This window comes from Danio aesculapii, chromosome 5 (genome assembly GCF_903798145.1).
Source record: "Danio aesculapii chromosome 5, fDanAes4.1, whole genome shotgun sequence".
Taxonomy (NCBI): Eukaryota; Metazoa; Chordata; class Actinopteri; order Cypriniformes; family Danionidae; genus Danio; species Danio aesculapii.
Window position 1 is genome coordinate 15,027,050 of NC_079439.1, and position 18,396 is coordinate 15,045,445.

The 18,396-nt window shown below is 35.9% G+C and overlaps 1 protein-coding gene across 2 annotated transcripts in view; it reads right to left on the reverse strand.

The window, feature by feature from the left end:
• Positions 1-18,396, reverse strand: part of kat6a (K(lysine) acetyltransferase 6A) — a 56,673-nt gene that overhangs the window by 9,741 nt on the left and 28,536 nt on the right. For both annotated transcript variants that reach the window (XM_056457436.1, XM_056457437.1), the window contains exons 4-13: positions 17,488-17,603; positions 17,286-17,367; positions 16,497-16,611; positions 16,024-16,379; positions 12,156-12,271; positions 5,552-5,667; positions 4,437-4,578; positions 1,879-2,040; positions 1,049-1,142; positions 181-412 (exon numbers count right to left, since the gene is read on the reverse strand). In XM_056457436.1, coding sequence (XP_056313411.1) covers positions 181-412; positions 1,049-1,142; positions 1,879-2,040; positions 4,437-4,578; positions 5,552-5,667; positions 12,156-12,271; positions 16,024-16,379; positions 16,497-16,611; positions 17,286-17,367; positions 17,488-17,603 — 1,531 coding nt within the window. The remainder of the gene's footprint in view (positions 1-180; positions 413-1,048; positions 1,143-1,878; positions 2,041-4,436; positions 4,579-5,551; positions 5,668-12,155; positions 12,272-16,023; positions 16,380-16,496; positions 16,612-17,285; positions 17,368-17,487; positions 17,604-18,396) is intronic.

An 18,396-nucleotide genomic window follows, 5' to 3' on the forward strand; every position in this document is an offset into this window, starting at 1 on the left:
AAAGACCCATGAGTTAACGAAGTGGCACAAATGGATTTGTTATTTACACAATGTGGTGCAAAACGTGAAAATTAGGGTTGCGCTGGTCTGAAAATAGCAAAAAAAAAATCACGCAAAACATGTCTTGTGCCTTAATGCGCTGAGTGAATGATGGGCCCAGTGTGTGAATGCATTTCTCACCCGTCCCCTTTCTGTTCCAACATGTTTAGATTTAACAGGGTGGCTGTAATATCTTGAGGACAGATGCCTGTGACTTTGCTGAGTTTGCGGATGGAGAGCTGTCGATCTCTGATCTCATGTAGGCATTCCAGCACCACACTACGCCAATATGCCATGTAGGATAGCCGGCCAAGGTCCGACAGTGGCTTCTCTGGTGAGCCCGGCTGGCCTTCCCTTTTGGAAAGAAGGTAACCTGCAGAGAGAGCAATGACAGTTTATTCTCAGTCTAACAACAACATTAAAAAGCAGAACAGTTCTCATATTTCCTAAACAGACAAATGAATCAAATAAAAAGCACAGACTGAGAGACAGGGTGTCTGCAGGTTTCACCAAGTCAAACTTAAAACTTTTTAAGACCATGAAGAATGAAATTTCAGACTTATATAGGGCTAAATGCTAAGAATTTTTTAATGGCCCAGCAAAAAAATTAATAAATAAAAAAATTTAAAAAAATTCTCCATCATAAAAACTATTCCTAATTAGTTATTTCTTTGCACTCTGTTTTAAAATGTGTCAAGACATGCAGACCCTAGTTGTTCGCAATTTTTTCAACATAACTTACTAAATGGATGCACAACAGACTGTTTATAATATTGGTTATGAATAGTTTTGCTAAACATTTTATTGAGATGTATGGTGATTGGATGTGTGTTGGATCGATTGAGTAGCTTTACTTAAAGACCTGTTTAAAAGGATTTAAGACAATATTTCAGTGAATTTGAGACTTTTTAAGACCTAAAATTTTGTTTCTGAAATTTAAGACATGTTAAGACCCCGTGGACACCCTGGAGAGAGAAGAGGGAGAAAAAAACAGATGCAAAATGCTTACTGAAGTCAATGAGGAATCGCCCATAGCCCTTGCGCTGATATTGTGGAAGAATCATGATACAGGACACGTTATACTTCTGTTGACAATGCTTCTCCTGGGGATGAAAACAGCATAAAAACATTACAAAATGAACAAAACATTCAGCAAGTTTTATTATGTGGCACATAAAATATTTGTCAGGTATGATTGTTTCTTGGGCGACATGGTGGCTCAGCGGTTGGCACTGTCGCCTCACAGCAAGAACGTCGCTGGTTCGAGTCCCAGCTGGGTCAGTTGGCATTTATGTGTGGAGTTTGCATGTTCTCCCTGTGTTTGTGTGGACTTCCTCAGGGTGCTCCGGTTTCCCCCACAAGTCCAAAGACATGCGCTATAGGTGAATTGAATAAATTAAATTGGGCGTAGTGTATTTGTGTGAACGAGTTTCCCAATACTGGGTTGCAGCAGGAAAGGTATCCGCTGTGTAAAACATGCTGGATAAATTGGCGGTTTATTCCACTGTGGCGACCCCTGATGAATAAAGGGACTAAGCAGAAGGAAAATGAAAGAATAAATGATTGTTTTCTTCCTAAGTGCACAAACATTGACATGTTAATAAACATTTCTTTTTTAATGATGCACAGCTATAAATGTGCCTCTTAAAATGATTTAAACAATGTATCTAATGCTCCTTTAAAATATATATTTTTTAAATTATTAAACAAATACACTTTAAAGAGTTTTCCAGGAGCATAATCAAAAGGTTCTAATATGTAAACAGACTCATACTGGCAAAAATGTTTTCAATGGACTGCTCAAAAGTACCTAAAAGATTTCTGAGACGATCTACTCACCTTTGAGAAGTAACCCACGAGATGGCAGCCTTTATTGTCGTTCTGTGTGAGTACGTAGAAAAGGAAGGGCTCCACATCATAGTATAGCGTCTTATGGTCCAGGAAGAGCTTGGCAAGCAGACAGAGATTCTGACAGTATATTGTGCTGACATTTCCATCCACCTGGAGTGGAGAAAACAATTTTAATTTAAATTCTTATAGATTTTGTTTGGTGAAACAAACATAAGATTATATTTACCTTTGATTCAGATTCTATTACACCAACAATTAGACCCCATTCATTAAATGTAGAACTCAATTTTAAATAATAAATCAATCATCATTCTGAAAAAAAGACATGCAGCAGAGATTGGCACAGAAATTGCTGGACATGAACCCAGGTCTGTGATAAATTGCCCGGCTCCTGTTTTTCTTGTCGGCTGAATGCCAAGCGTGTTAGCTTTTAGCAGTGCTGCCACCACAGGTATCCTGCTGAGTCAGAACCAGGCCTGAAACATGAGACTAAAACCAACTGGCCAAACACGAAGGCATGCAGTAACACACCCGACAACATCAAGTGGTGTTGACTAATGTGGAGTAAACAGGCTAGGGTCACGCAGCAGCAGAATACAGTTGTCAGTCCAGTTTAAAAGTTTACAAACACATACTTCAGTTATTAACAAAGAGACAACTGCATTATTACATAAATACCATATTTTTTAATTAAGAGACAAGTGCATCCTGTATTCAGACTGAAAAATGACCACACATTGGTTTACTTTGACTGCAACTCACTTTAGTTACTAAATTTATTAACTGAAAGAGAACAGAAAACAAGATGTTTGCTTATTTTTTTGACCAGCGCAAAAAATAAATATCTATGAAAGAACAAAAATTAAGCTGTAAATAGACTTTAATTACACCTTGTTTTACAGAATACAATAAAAAAAATGACCATAATTTATCAAAAGTATATGGCCAATAACTCACTAAAGGTTGCCAAAACTCCAAAGTGCATTTGCAAAGCAATAGCACCCATTTATATTTTGAAATAGGTGCAATATTTAATTAAATTTGATTAATAACATTTTTCTTAGTCCCCAAATTTAAAATTTCTTAAAAAATAAATATGTAACGTATTATGTTTTAAGTAGTCCAAACTCAAGTCGTCATGATGTTCCTGTTCATGGCTGTTCTGAGAATCATTGAACGTTAATCCCAACACTTAAAGTGTGTTAACGTAACCATTTATGTTGAACAAAATCTGGTCTCCCAGTATGGAGCCTGATCAGTCTGAAAAATATTACATTTATGAAATAAAATTCAAACATTTAAAAAAATCCAATTTGTAAATTCAAAACAAACTTCATAAATACAACATTATTTGTGAATTCACAAGTAAAAATCATTATTTTTGCCAAATGAATTGGATTTGTGTACATTATGAATTGGATTTGTGTATTTTTGAATCGTCTTTTGAATTTACGAATTGGATTTGTGTATTTTTTAATTGTCTTTTAAATTAACAAAATAGATTTGTGCATTTTTGAATCGTGTTTAAAATTAAATTGGATTTGTGCATTTTTTTAAACGTCTTTTTAATTTACGAATTGGATTTGTGATTTTTGAATCATGTTTTAAATTAAATTGGAGTTGTGTTTTTAATTGTCTTTTGAATTAACAAATTGGATTTGTGTATTTTTGAATCGTCTTTTGAATTTACGAATTGGATTTGTGTATTTTTGAATAGTCTTTTGAATTTACGAATTGGATTTGTGTATTTTTGAACTGCCTTTTGAATTGACGAATTAGGTTTGTGTATATTTTAATAGTCATGAGAATTTACGAATTGGATTGGTTCATTCATTTTCTTTTCGGCTTAGTCCCTTTATTAATCTGGGGTTGCCACAGCGGAAAGAACCGCCAACTTATCCAGCATATGTTTTACTCAGAGGATGCCCTTCCAGCTGCAACCCATCACTGGGAAACATCCATAGACTTTCAGTCACACACATGCTGTGAGACGAACGTGCCACCCACTGTGCCACCGTGCAGCTCAAATTGTATTTGTGTATTTTTTAATCGTCTTTTGAATTTACGAATTAGATTTGTGTATTTACGAATTATATTTTATATTATTTTTAAGTCTGATCTGGCTTCATTTGCCAGCATTGACTACACCGATACAAGTCTGCATGTTATGATTTGTTAAGACTATAGTGATTGTTCTCTAATAGGCAGAGAAACAAAGACTGTGGTAAATCACCATAGTGATTGTGAAACAAAGACAGCTCTTCATTTATTACCCTGCTGTGTGGCATCATTACAGCACATCATGAGGGCAGGAAGTGGGCGGATGTTACTGTCTGAGATAGTGTAGGAGTATATGCATGTATACATCAGTGTGAATGAGATTTCCTTTGTTGGCTCAGCACATATGAAAACACACATTTGCATGTGCATGACTAGAGTGTCGACGTGCATATGGCAGCGCTGCCAAGTGTGTATAAACAAAAACGTCTGTGTGTATTTGAGGTTTTTTTTTTTTTTAAATCTGGGTGGAGATTTCCTTTCCTCACCTCAAACACGGACACGTCGTCCTTCCTGTAGATCTCGTTGGCAGGCGGGTGGAACCAGTTGCACTTTCGCATGTGCTGGTAGAGAATGCTGCGGCTCTTCATGTAGCGCAGACAGAACTCGCAGAGGTAGAGCTTAGGGAGCCTGTCAAATCCAGACAATCACACATCAGTGTGCAAAAGCACATCTTCTCTAGTGAGAGTATCCAAATACAAGAAGAATAAGGGCTTTGACAGCTAATTCTACACTAGTATGATTTGACGTTCCACCTTTCTAAAAACACACACATGTATGTTTGGAAAAGCACACAAACAAAGTTACGATTTAATTTTATGGCTGTCAGCATTAACATCATTAATAAAAGATTCTTACGGTGTTAAAATAAAGCAGGCTGATTACATCAGAGATGGCAGAGAGCACAGTTACTTTCAGCCAGTTTCCAATTAATTATTTATTCCAGTGTGTGTTTGGTTTTAAACATGAGGTCTGTTCTATTCTATGTTTTTTTGTGGCAAGTACAAGCCTTATTTATCGCTCAGTGTGAAATACAGACCTAATTGAATGTCACCACTGCTACGACAGTAGTGTCGGCATAAAAAGTGTGGCATAAAACCATGAATATGGGAAAAATGTTATAGTTTATGCTAGTTTTTTTTTTTTTTTTTTATGTAAATCAGCCCTAGTTTTACTGCAAATAACTTAAATAGTACAAATAATACAAAAAATAATACAAATAACTAAATTAGTGTCTTTTAGTATTAGAAAACTATTATAAAATGTATTTTGGAAATTTTATCATAAATCGTCCCTTTTTATTAAGTTTTATTAAGCCCAAAATAGTATATGACAATACTCTATCAAGTTACACAGACAGTAAGTGTTGAAATATTATTATGAGGGAATAAAATATTCATCATCCAAGTTTACTGGTAAATGCAGGACAATCCTTTGAAGAGGTTGTTGTTCAAAACAGCTGACCAATGGAGATAATGGAAAAATAGGATTCAATTAACTTACCCAATATATAACATATTCATTACAAATATATTCTAATCTTGAACACAGAGATGATTTTGATGATAATTGTAACGTTCTTATTTTCATCATGCTGCTTTACCTGCTGTACTCCTGTGGGTATGGAGAAGAGTACCACGTCTGAATTTCATACTTTCCAAACTCTATAACTGATGGGCAGCGCATCTGGGGATCGGGTGGACCAGTCACCCCAACTTTCTGTAAGAATACAACAAAAACATGGCTTGAGGCAAAGACGTGGAACAAATTTACAATACAAAACAACACAAGGCCTAGTGCTATATCCTTTTCACAAAGTACAAAGTTGCTCTTTCAAACATAAAACATGTTTTCTTTCTTCTAACAATCAGTTTCCCACAAGCATACAGCTCTATTACACTCAAGCTTATGGGATTATTATTAGCTCTTATCCACAGCCCAAGTGGAAATTCAGAGCATCTGCCACTCGCCAGCCTGCTGACACTCAGTAGTGATCACACACTTCTCTGCTCTGCATCTCAGTCACATACATAATCTATTTAATTTATTCCATATACAAAGTAAGGGTGAATGAGATTGTGCGGAAGCATCACTCAGATAATGTCATGTTGATTTTTGAAATATAAATAATGTACAAATTGTATGGTTCAAGACAAAAGAACAACAACAAACATGCTAAAAATATATAATAAACATTTTTGTTAAAAATCAGACTAAAAAATAATAAATTTCTGAAATAAAATTCATACATGCACAGCACAATTCACGTTTACAAAATCCAATTTGTAAATTCAAATCACAATTCATAAATACAACACACAATTTATAACACACAATTAATAAAAACCATAAATATTTTTGCCAAATAAATTGGATGTGTGAATATTATGAATCGAGGTTCGAATTAACAAATTGGAGTGTGTAGTTTTAAATTGTCTTGAATTTACGAATTGGATTTGTGTATTTTTGAATCGTCTTTTGAATTTACGAATTGGATGTGTGTATTTTTGAATAGTCTATTAAATTTATGAATTGGATGTGTATTTTTTAATCATCTTTTGAATTTACGAATTGGATGTGTATTTTTGAATCGTCTTTTGAATTTACAAACTGGATTTATGTATTTTTTTTAATCATCTTTTAAATTTACGAATTGGATTGGAGTATTTTTAAATCGTCTTTTGAGTTTACGAATTGGATTTGTGTATTTACGAATTGTTTTGAGCTTACAAATTGGATTTTGGAAATGTGAATTGTGTTGTGGGTCTATGAATTGACCCTTTGCTAAGCCACGCCCAAAAACCGCCACCCACCAATCGTGGCTTAGCAACCGTAGCTACGTGCAGGGGCTCTGTCAAGCTTTCGAGCGAGGGAAACAGGCCAAGGCGTTGTGCTTATGGATTGTGCAAATCTGATACCCGGTATCCTTAAAGTTTGGACGGGGTGGTGGAATTTTTTCACTTTTCAAAACCAAAAACCCAAGGGGAGAAATGCCAGCGTGGATCATGCTGTGTGAGGGGCGCTAAAGGAGCGGAGTTAAGTTGGTTTTGTTTTGATATTCCAGACACATTTAGTGATAGACGGCAATAACTCACACACCTCTTACCCTAAACAGATCTAAACTGTGTTTCCTAAAAAACACAAAGCTGGCTATGTTTCCCAGCTGTCTTTTTCTTTTTTTGTCCACTCAATATTATGAGCACTGCTCCGTTTAACCCTTCGCCATAGTAACTTAGTAATGCTAATAGCGAATAGGTCATGAGTTATTGATCCGGAAAATATGAATCTGCGAATCTGTTGCTAACTTTACTAAACTTAATATTTCCATCTGTTTTAAGCTACGAATATTTGAAATTACAAATCAACAAAGCAAAACAGAGATGTGATTACAAACTGAGCACTTGCGATCAATATACTTTACTTTTTTCAGTCATTTATAAAGAGCACACAAACATACTAACAGTTATAGGTAACTTGCTGTACATTGTTATGGGTCAATGATGCTAATATTCGGCACAAATCCACCAATTTCCCCTTTTTGGCTGTTCTTTCTATGAATGAACTATGTAAAAGCTCTGTCCATGCGTGTTTCCTCATTGGTTAGTAATGCTATGTTTCATTGCACAATACTCTATGGGGCTTTTTGGCAAAAAAAAAAAAAAAAAAAAAAAAAAAAAAGAAATCATGGTTTAATTTGTTACTATTAGATTATTTTTCAATTTCACCTCTCCTGCTGTGCTTGAACTAAGCTGTTGAAGGGTCAGCGTATGAGGCGGCTAGGCTAAGCTAGCTTCAATTTTGATTCAATTATTCTCTAATCGGTTGCCTATTATGTCGTGAATATACCCCTGTAATGCATACTGCACTCCTTTTTGTCTGACTTTCTCGAATATCTCACCTGTTCGCCAAAAATTACTAATTATATCCCTGAGAATGTCCGACACCGGCGCATACATGTTGTAAAAGACGTGCCAGGCACGAAAGCTTGACAGGCGTAGCAACAGTAACTAAGGAGGACGGGCTTAGCGAATGGTCAATTATATTTTGTAAATGTATTATTTTTTAGACTGATCTGGCTTCATAAACTACATTCATACTAAAATGCGAGTGCTATCAATTAGACAGAAAATTAAGCATGCACAAACACAATGTTTCTATTAATGAGTCATTCAGAGATGCGCGTCTATGATGTAAAGAATAAAGTTTATTTATTAAAAGAGTAAAAGGGACAACTGAAAAATGTTCGATTAGTAGCATCATTTTTAAACCGAACCAAAATCATACTCAGAAAAGGGTCTGAAATAAAATGTCATTTTAATTAACAAAAACAAGTTAACTTTTATATTAACTTTTACAGTAAAAAATAAAATAATCACTGTATCTAACAATTTCTCATAAAAATCAATAAAAAATGAGATTCGAATGTGTCGTCTTTAACCTCAATTAACAGAAAATAAATAAACTGCTCAGGAGTGACTCTTATGTTGCAGTGAAAACATACAGATTAATAATTCAGTTCCACATTTAAATACAGCTGTCACTCCCCAAACTTTGCAGTGTTTATGTAGTCTAAATGTATATTACAGCAGAAGCAAATTCTCCTCATTTCAGACCACAGCACGGTATTCTTTCTTTGTGGCTGTTATGCATCTCTCTAATATTGTGTGTGAATATGATTGTCTCTCTCTAGGTTAGAGAGTGTTTTTCTTTGACTGATGGCCTCAGGCAGTCAGAGAATGGCTGCTTCTGCTGGGAGCCTCAAATCTCACACATACACACAAACACACACACACACCAGCCAATCAGTCTACACATGTGCATATGTGTTTGTGTGTGTATCACTGAGAGAGGCACCAGCTGTCAAGATAATGGAAACTCTCAAATCCCCCACATTACATTCTGCAGAGATAAAGTCCTTCACAGCTTCTAGGTCTTTGCTAATACACCAAAAGAGAATTCAGTGACTGCAAACAAACAATGGGGACCCCCTACCATCAAGCACACAGTTTAAAGATGGAAGGAGGATTCTGTGTTTTTTTCTCTCTCTCATTAAGGCCTGTATAAATATATGTGCTTATGTGTAGATCAAAGATGAGCTATTGGCCCATTTTGGGGTCTGCTTTAAATGAAATGTACAAAAGTGACTTTATATAGATAGAAAATGTTAAATGAATGTAAGGTATAATGTTTCAAAAAACACAAAGTCACAAATGATCCAGAAGAAATAAGGTCATAGATGATATAACACACAGTATTAAGAACTTAGCAGGGGGCTATTTTAATGATTTCAGCTCTTTTTCTGTATTGTGGATCACACATATAAAAAAAACTATTTAATATACATTAAAGAATAAAATAACTTGCATTTTGTATGATCTGTTAACATGTTCACATTTCCTTCATATAAACTTTTCATGTATGTATATATTTAATTATGTTTTTATGTAGAATTATTTCTTTATTTTTAAAAGCAGTGTTACATTAATACGCTAAAATAATAATAATAATAATAAAACCCAGGGGATTTTTTTCATCAAATATGCATTTTAACAGTCAGACTGTTAAATGAGTGTTAAAACTAATTAACAAAAAACAAAAAAAACATTTAATGCATGTTAGAAGTCCCTTTCCAATCCATTGTAAAAGGATTTAAAAGTCTTCCAAAAAACAAAGCCATTGACCTCTCTGTGACACCAGCACAGGGAGCATATTGCTATTAAATATTTCAGAATTTCACCTTTTCATGGTGTGGCAACACAACTTACAAAATTACATCATTGACTGTTCTAAAGCCACATGAAAAAACAACTCCTCACACATAGGGCTGGGTGATATCGCAAAGAAATGATCATGATATCATGTTTCTTATCATTCGATATCGATAATTATTGAATATTTTTAACATTACATATAGGAGTATTATTCTTTTATTTAACCACTTTATTTTAGTTTACCAAGATTACTAATGGCCTGTTTCCACTAAGTGGTACGGTACAGAACGGAACGGTTTTGTGCGCTTTTATGGCCATTTCCACTGTCAAAAGGCGAACTGAACCGTACCAGAGCAGAATCTACCCTGTGCCTCGTAGTTTTTTTACGAGGCAGTCTGAAGCGTGAGCGGTTTTGCTTTCTTCCTTGCGCTCGCCGCGCGTCTATATCTGACAAAACAAACTTCTTGAGCTGATGATAACAACGTGCGCTTGATTATTGACGTGCTTTTGAAACCCGATTCTGTCAGACACTGACAAACTTGAGAGTGAAGCGAAAAAACCAAGGAAAAGCTGGAAAAAAAAGGAGCATATTATTATTCAGCAAACGTGAACAAACTGCCATGTATGACTAACTTATTATCTTCACCTTTTGGACTAAAACGAACTGGGAATGATGGAATTACTGTCTAACAGAGGCTACATGTGCTGCTGAAGCTTACAGACACAGATAAGAGGTTTTCACTGACTGTGGGCTATATTTTGTGTTGTTTTTTAACCTAAATACAGACTAAATGTCTGCTGTGTGTAGTTCTGTAGTTGGTAACATATCGGAGACTGTAAGGGGCTGTATGTGTTTATATATGTTCATTTGTTTATTTAATATAATTACAGACGTTACAGTAGGCTGTTTTGCACTGTCATTGATCTGCAGTTCTAATCAACTCATGTTCGTAGAAAAGTTAGTAATAAACATTTATACACAAGTATTTATGTGTGTAAAGCATCTGTTTTGTGAGAAGAGCTTCTTATATGATATGCGAGTGACCTGCAAAGCTTTATTGTAGACATTTCCTCGAGCGAGAATGACGCCGACTGAAACTTTGTCATACACCACGCCCACCAAAATGGACAAGCATGATAAAGGTGATACAGTAAACCTCAAACTGTCATCAAAACAAATTATGATAATCAAATCTGAGCCTTCAAGTAAAGGAACCAGCCATCATTATTCAAAAACATACTTCAACATTACAAATTGTGAAGTTGAATGAATATATTAGTCACTATGCTAAAAACTCTTTCAGATGGGGTTCTAGTGGCAGGGATACACAAGAAAAGAAACCAAAAAGCCACTCTGGTGACATCCTTTGTTTTTTACAATTTCCTCACTGCTGCTATACGGCACTCATTTTCGTGTGTGTTGTTATTCAGACGTAAAGTGACAAGCACGTGTGCATGGATTCCTTGACCATTTACATTGGACAATGCAGTCACGCTCCCCTGGCGTCTCGTGTGCGTCACTTGCACAACATGTGAAATGGAAATGACAAACTTACACCTTAAGCTTATTATCACTGCTTCCAAGGTGCACGCTTAGCAGCCACATTTTAATAAGACTACAGCGCTTCATACCGAAACGACATACCAAATTTTTTATTTATTTAGTTTTTTAAAATCTATATTGATAATGGTGCTCGGTCAATAAATACCGATTTGATCACCCAGCCCTATTCACACTCACACAAACTCACTCTCTCTTGTATGCACGCACACATACACACAATATTCGTTCACTCACAGATAATATTAACTCACTCATCCTCTCTCTCACATACACACACGCGCACACGCACACACACACACACACATCATGAGAAATGATGAATGGGAGTGAAGCAAAAACTCGCGTGGGTAGGTCACGTGATCATGACAAAATGGTGGACACAAGTACGTCCGAGTTTCATTCATACTGCTCAAATTCATACTGTATAGAACATACTTTTCTAACAGCCGAATACTACATTTAAATTCAAATGCAGTACCTATAGAGTAGTATGTGATTCCAAACGCAGCCAATGTGACATCTATATAGTTTATTTTTATGCATTTAAAAGAGCTTTTAGAAAATAAAATGCTGTCTGCATGAAAATATAATAGAAATGTTGGCTTGTGTTTTCAAAAGAGTTATAATAGTACAAATTACCCACAATATCTTACCTCTATAGTTAGTTTCTGGACATGACACTCAAAATGTATCTTGAATTACAGTGATTGTGCATTTGTATTTAAAATTTACCCAATATTAACATCTCAACATGTATTCAAAGATATTTGTTAAAAAAACATTTTGGGTTCATTTAATTTTTCAAAACTTTTCCAGGCCTGGAAAACGCCTCGTCCAAATTCCCAGACTTTTCCAGTAATTTTGACTTTAGATCAGTGTTTTTCATTTGTATGACCAAATTAAATAGTGCTTCACCCTCCCTTTATCCGTACCTGTAGTGCGAGTTCCTGAATGTGCCTGAAGAGCTCCACGTCGTTCTCAGTTAGATTCTCGTGTCCTGGCAGCTTGTCTTCATCCTCCCGCCAGCTGTCTCCGCACTCCTGATTGTCTGTGATGCAAACAGGCACAAAGACGGTTAAAACAGCCAAAGAGTGAATGTGAGCAGAAAACTGAGGCTCCGGAGCAAAAACACCAATAAAACAGACAGCAGATTCACATTTAATTAGTACTTTTCCATTTTACACCGCATCCTAACCAGGCATGATGTGTCAAGCTTCCAATTATGCTGTCTCCAAATGTCTACAATAGTCCTGTCACAACTCTGAACGTGACGCTGTTGCTGAAACATAGACGCCCTATTTATGTTGTTCAGAGGAGCATCTCTGACTGCACCACAAAATACACTTCCAATCAAAAGTCTGTGGTTAAACTTTTGGTAAAAAAGCTTTTATATTAGTAGTTTTAATTCAGCAGGGATGCATTTCAGGGTTCGAAATTAACCTTTATGCTTGGTAGTACTGGCTCTCCTAACTTTTTAGCCCAAATTTAGTCGCACCCATCAATTATGAGCCTCGTTACTACAAGTTTTATATTTACAGATTTATTGCATTCAACAGTAATCAAAACTAACAAACAAAAAAAATCTGCATGCGCCCACTGGCCCTGTACGCACTACTTGACAGTGCGACTAAAAATAGACGCGTGCGAACTGGGAAATTTATTTAGCGGCACATGTGCGATTATTTAATAAGCTTGACTGATAACTTAATTCACTGGGCCATGGTGAAACAACATGCTCTTTACACTAAGTTATGGTGTATTGCGTTGGAAATCTATTGTGACTGTAGCACACACAGGCATGATCAACAACAGCACATCTTAACTGGTTTATTTACTTCACATCAAGCGATCTTTACATTTCTCTCAAGGTTTTTTTTCTTCACTTCCGCCTTTAGTGAAGTTTTTTTTCCCTCTCCGCTGTCGCCACTGGCTTGCATGGTTCAGGATCTGTAGAGCTGCGCATCGATGGATTTGCTCTTCAGTATTTGGACTCTCAGTAGTGATTATTAAACCACACTGAACTGAGCTAAACTGAACTGAACTTAAACACTACAAACTGAACTACACAGTTCCTATTTACTGTGACCTTTTATGTGAAGCTGCTTTGACACAATCTACATTGTATAAGCGCTATACAAATAAAGGTGAATTGAATTGAATTGTTTTGAATACGTTGCTGAGCAATGCAATTCGGCACCGAATGGCGGCGGGGCCGTACATCGTGCGAGCCTCATAGAAAACGTTTACAATTCAGTCATGGCATTTCCAGCCCTTCCAAACCTAGGACTATACCTAGGCGGCCCGGTTCTGTTTGCATCAGAAACTAACAACACTCCACCACAGACTTGCATGCTTTGCTGCTGCAGACCCACAGAGACGCGCTGGATACACAACTACCTTTTCTGACTTTGGTAGTAGCTTTGAGAAGAGCGCGAGGACTCACGGAAAAGAAAAGCCTTTTACTAAATAGACTGACCCAGCTCATTTTTTTGGGTGACAATACATCCTCTTTTCCCCGGACATGTCCACTATTTGGGACTTAAAAATGCATTCGGCCGGGATTCCTAAATTACCTAAATGTCCCGGATTCTGCTTTCGCTTTCAACAGTTGTGTTTTTGAATTACTTTATACGCACACTTTTGCCCTTTGTGTCTCAATCTCTCAGCAGCAGAGAGAGAACAGATTTGACCTGTCAGATGTGCACATGGATAGTAAGAGTGAAATAGTGGATTTCCTATTTTTTATTAATTTTTTTTTACTTGGACTGAAAAGAAACAATGTCATGTAAAAGGTGTTAAATGCTAAACATTTTTGTTTTTAATTGTCTGTTAAATAAGAATAAGAAATCATTCTGTTCCTGAGGGCCATAAAAGTTTAATAGAAAGGATGATATTACTTTGGGGCAGAAGGAAACTTTACTTCATAGAGGCATTCCTATATTCAGCTCCTCTTTAAAAAGCCCAAAGATAAAGGGATCCGATAAACAGTGTCAGCTTTGCACATGACTTTGTAGTTGTGTCTTTCTTTACATTTGTTGTACTTTTTCATGTGGGAAGTAGAGTTAAATCGGTGGAATATATTATGCAAATAATATTAATTTTGATAAAATTATTCTTAAAAGTCACATTATTTTATGTGCTGTGGAGAAAATGTGTGTTTCAATCCAGCTACTGCAAGTACATTTATATTAAAGATAATATGTGCAATATATATTATTATAAAATGACTAATGTTTGTTTGGGTCCATTGATACAGTCATAATCTACAAATACACATTAAACAGCTCTGGTCATGTGAATGTTTTCAGTAACCATACTGCACATTTTATTGACTTAACAATAACTTATTAATAACTCTCTATTTCTGCTGCCCAGTGTGAAAGAGATTTTTTCAGCTCGAAACTGGATCAAAAATTGAACAAGAAGCTGACTAGGCATGTCCACAACTGAAGACTTGATTCAGATCAGTTAAGAGAGGCCTTCATTAGAGCAATTTGATCACAGTCCTGCTGTGGACCGCTAGCTAAGAGTCATACATCTTAAATGATAAATAATTATTAAATACTATTTAAGCTGTTGTTGCAGTAAAATAAAACCTTTTGTACTTATTGTATTCAAATGAATGAAAATGAATGCTTAGTGTTTTAATAATGCACATGAGGAGATCTTTAAAAACAATTTAGTTTATACTTCTTCACTGCGCTCCTAAAATTCTTTAATGTGCTCCTAAGAAGAACTTAGGAGTGCATGTGCTACTACATGTGCTACTTTTTAAATAATAAAAAAAAAACAAATAAAACAAATAAATTAAACAAATGCCCATTTTAGTACAATCAATAGTCAACTTTAATCAAAGTAATGCTCTCTGGATACTCAAAAAACATCTTTACTTTTTTCCAAGCATTAAAGACTTGTCAGAGTTAAAGTTTAACTAAAGTTAAAGTTTTCTTGTTGTTTTTTGGATTTATTTTGAAGTTGGATAGAAAAGCTAGGTTATTAAAGCACCCTTGCACATTGGTAGTTCCAAATTCGAGTCCCATTTTCAGCCCCTGACAACAAGAGGTTCTTACTTCTAGTCCAGCAATATTTGGGTGCTACTTAATTCACACCGATGTATAGGTCGTTGAAAGAAAAAGAAATGATTTGGAACCAAACTTCTAATCAACACACACCATGATTTGCCCACAAGTGTGATGAAAAATGATTTGTTGTACGATATATTACACCAAAATATATTGCAATAAACAATATTATTAGCATTTTAAGACCATTATACAACATTATATAATGCCAGACTGACAATAAAATATCATCTTAATGTAATTAACTCATCCAAAGAACACATCATATTTTATTCTTAAAAATATTTAATTTACAGTCATTTTAACAATTTAATAATTAGGCATTGGAATCAGAATGCAAAAACATATCCAAAAACTAAAAATTATTGATAATGATGACAAAAAATACAAGGTAAAAAGAACTAGAAGTAACAGATCTCACATGTTAATATATACTATAGTAATTTATAGCAAGTAAATTCTATAGTTTTTAACCCTACCGACACCTCCAATAGAGATAGAGAGGTTGAGCAATCAGATAAAATGTTGCTGATTTTGTTAGATTTTTTCTATGGACGATATATATTGCATCCCTAAAAAATTGAGATCATTGTCATGTGTTGTGCGATATAAGTCGATATATTGCTTATTGTGACAGGTCTACCAGTCAGATCTCGTACCACTAGATCTCATCACACTCCTAGCAGATAACCTAAAATTGAACGCTAAACTATCTCACCTCCTGTCCTGTCATCGTGCTCGCCTTTCCGGTTGCCCTTCTTGCGCATGCGATATTGCTGGGAATAGTCCACCACTTCGGCACGGGCTTTCCGCCCATCTGGGGATGGCGTGAAGAACTTGCTGAGGGCGTCGATCAGACCCTTTGTTTTCTTGTTAAAACGCAGGCTACCATGTGCAGAGTCATCTTCTCTCAGAGAAAACAGCATGCGATCGTCGCCGGGGTAACCTTCGCAGGAGGAGCTTGAGGAAGAGTGTGGGGAGGAGGAGCCTTGTGAGCACTGGTCCACACCTCCAGCGCCCCGCCTTCTCCGGCCACGCCCACCACCGCGAATCTTCTTAAAGGGACGGCCCGGTCTTAGGGGAAAAGACAACTCGTAGTAGTGCTATGCTCGTTTATTTCAAATTCATTAAAAGAATTGAAGAAAAATAGACATTTTCCGAGATTGTTTTAAATAATTCAACATTAAATACCTTCCCTTCGGTCGCCCCAGTGGTGCATTGTATCGCCGTTTGATTTGTGCTGCTTTGTCATGTAAGAGTTTTCTTCCCTTTTCTCTTGGCCGACAGATCTGACAGATCCACATGCCTGAAAAGCAGCAATCAAAAATCATTAATCGTGACTATAATTACAGAGAAACCTAATCCTTGTGGAAAAAAATACACAATTAATCAAATAAAATCATCAAACTAAAAGTAAACTATAAGCCCTGGACACTGAAGTAAAGCAGATACAGTTGAAGTCAGAATCATTAGCCCCCTGAATTATTAGCCCCCCAGTTTATTTTTTCCCCCAATTTCTGTTTAACGGAGAGAAGATTCTCTCAACACATTTCTAAAGGTAATAGTTTTAATAACTCATTTCTAATAACTGATTTATTTTGTCTTTGCCATGATGACAGTAAATAATATTTTACTAGGTATTTTTCAAGACACTTCTATTCAGCTTAAAGTGACATTTAAAGGCTTAACTAGGTTAATTAGGTTAACTAGGCAGGTTAGGGTAATTAGGCAATTTTTTGTATAATGATGCTTTGTTCTGTAGACTGTTTAAAAAAAAAAAAAAAGCTTAAAGGGGCTAATAATTTTGACCTTAAAATGGTGTTGAAAAAATTAAAAACTGCTTTTATTCTAGCCGAAATAAAACAAATAAGACTTTCTCTAGAAGAAAAAATGTTATCAGGCATACTGTAAAAATTTCATTACTCTGCTAAACATCATTCTATTAATTTGGACTTCAACTGTATGTGTGTGGCCAGTTACCTTTCGGCATTCGCGTTAGTGGAGGGTCACAGCACTCCATATGGAAGCCTCGGTCACAGGAGTCGCAAAACAACATGTTGTCCTGTAAAACACAAATGTACAGAGACGATGCTTATTGAGGAGACTGCCAGGTATTTTGAGTCATTCAGTTTAAGAGGATTTAATAATTAAAAGCATGGAGGAAAAAAAAAACAAATCCTACTGCATTTTTTCCTTGGTCCTGACAGCTGCTGCAGGTCTTGCACTCGATACACTGCCACCACAGAGCTTTGACCCGCACTGTGAGCTCTGGAGAGAACTTCAGACACGATGGATGCCCTGAGAAAACAGAATAAGACAACCTCACAAAAACAGTAGTAGTAGGAGATTTGTTATTTAATGCCATCTTAGGCTATTTTCCAGAATAAAGTTCCATTCCGATAAGAATTCCAGTACCACATTACTTTCTACACTCTTTATCTTCTGACATAAGTTACAATCAGGGTGCCTGCTAAGACTCAAGCATCAAATTTAAGACTTAATTTAACAGGCTCTTCAAAATATTTATACTTTATTACTTTAAGCTGCTAATTTAACAAGATGTAAAGAAAAATGTGGATTCTTGCAACCATCAACAACAAAATACAATATAAACCCAAGTAAATACCGCATTGCCAGTAGGCGTGACAGCAGTCTCACCACGCTGGCCAGTGGAAGACATTTTTGTGCACTTTAAATGTTTTTTGACATGAACATTAGGCCACTTGTAAAATAGAAAGCTTTGTTTACAAAGATCAACTGCTAAGCAGTCAAACTGAAACCCTGGAACCATTTGATTCATACCGAATGGGAAGTATGCAAGCTTGTGTATGTGAAGTGACCAAACCAATGCTTTATGGTAGGTTTTAAGGGCTGGTTATTAAAAGTGTTACACAATGCATTGTTAGCATAACTTTTTTCATTTGATAAATATGATTTGTATCATGCAGGAACAGCTCATGTAGTTGATTTTTTAGAATCATTACAAATTGCCCATCTCCACTGAGTGGTACGGTTTGGTTCAGTAGACTTTTATGTCAGTTTCCACAGTCAAAAGGTACCCAAAAAAGCTAATCATAGCACTTTTGGTGCT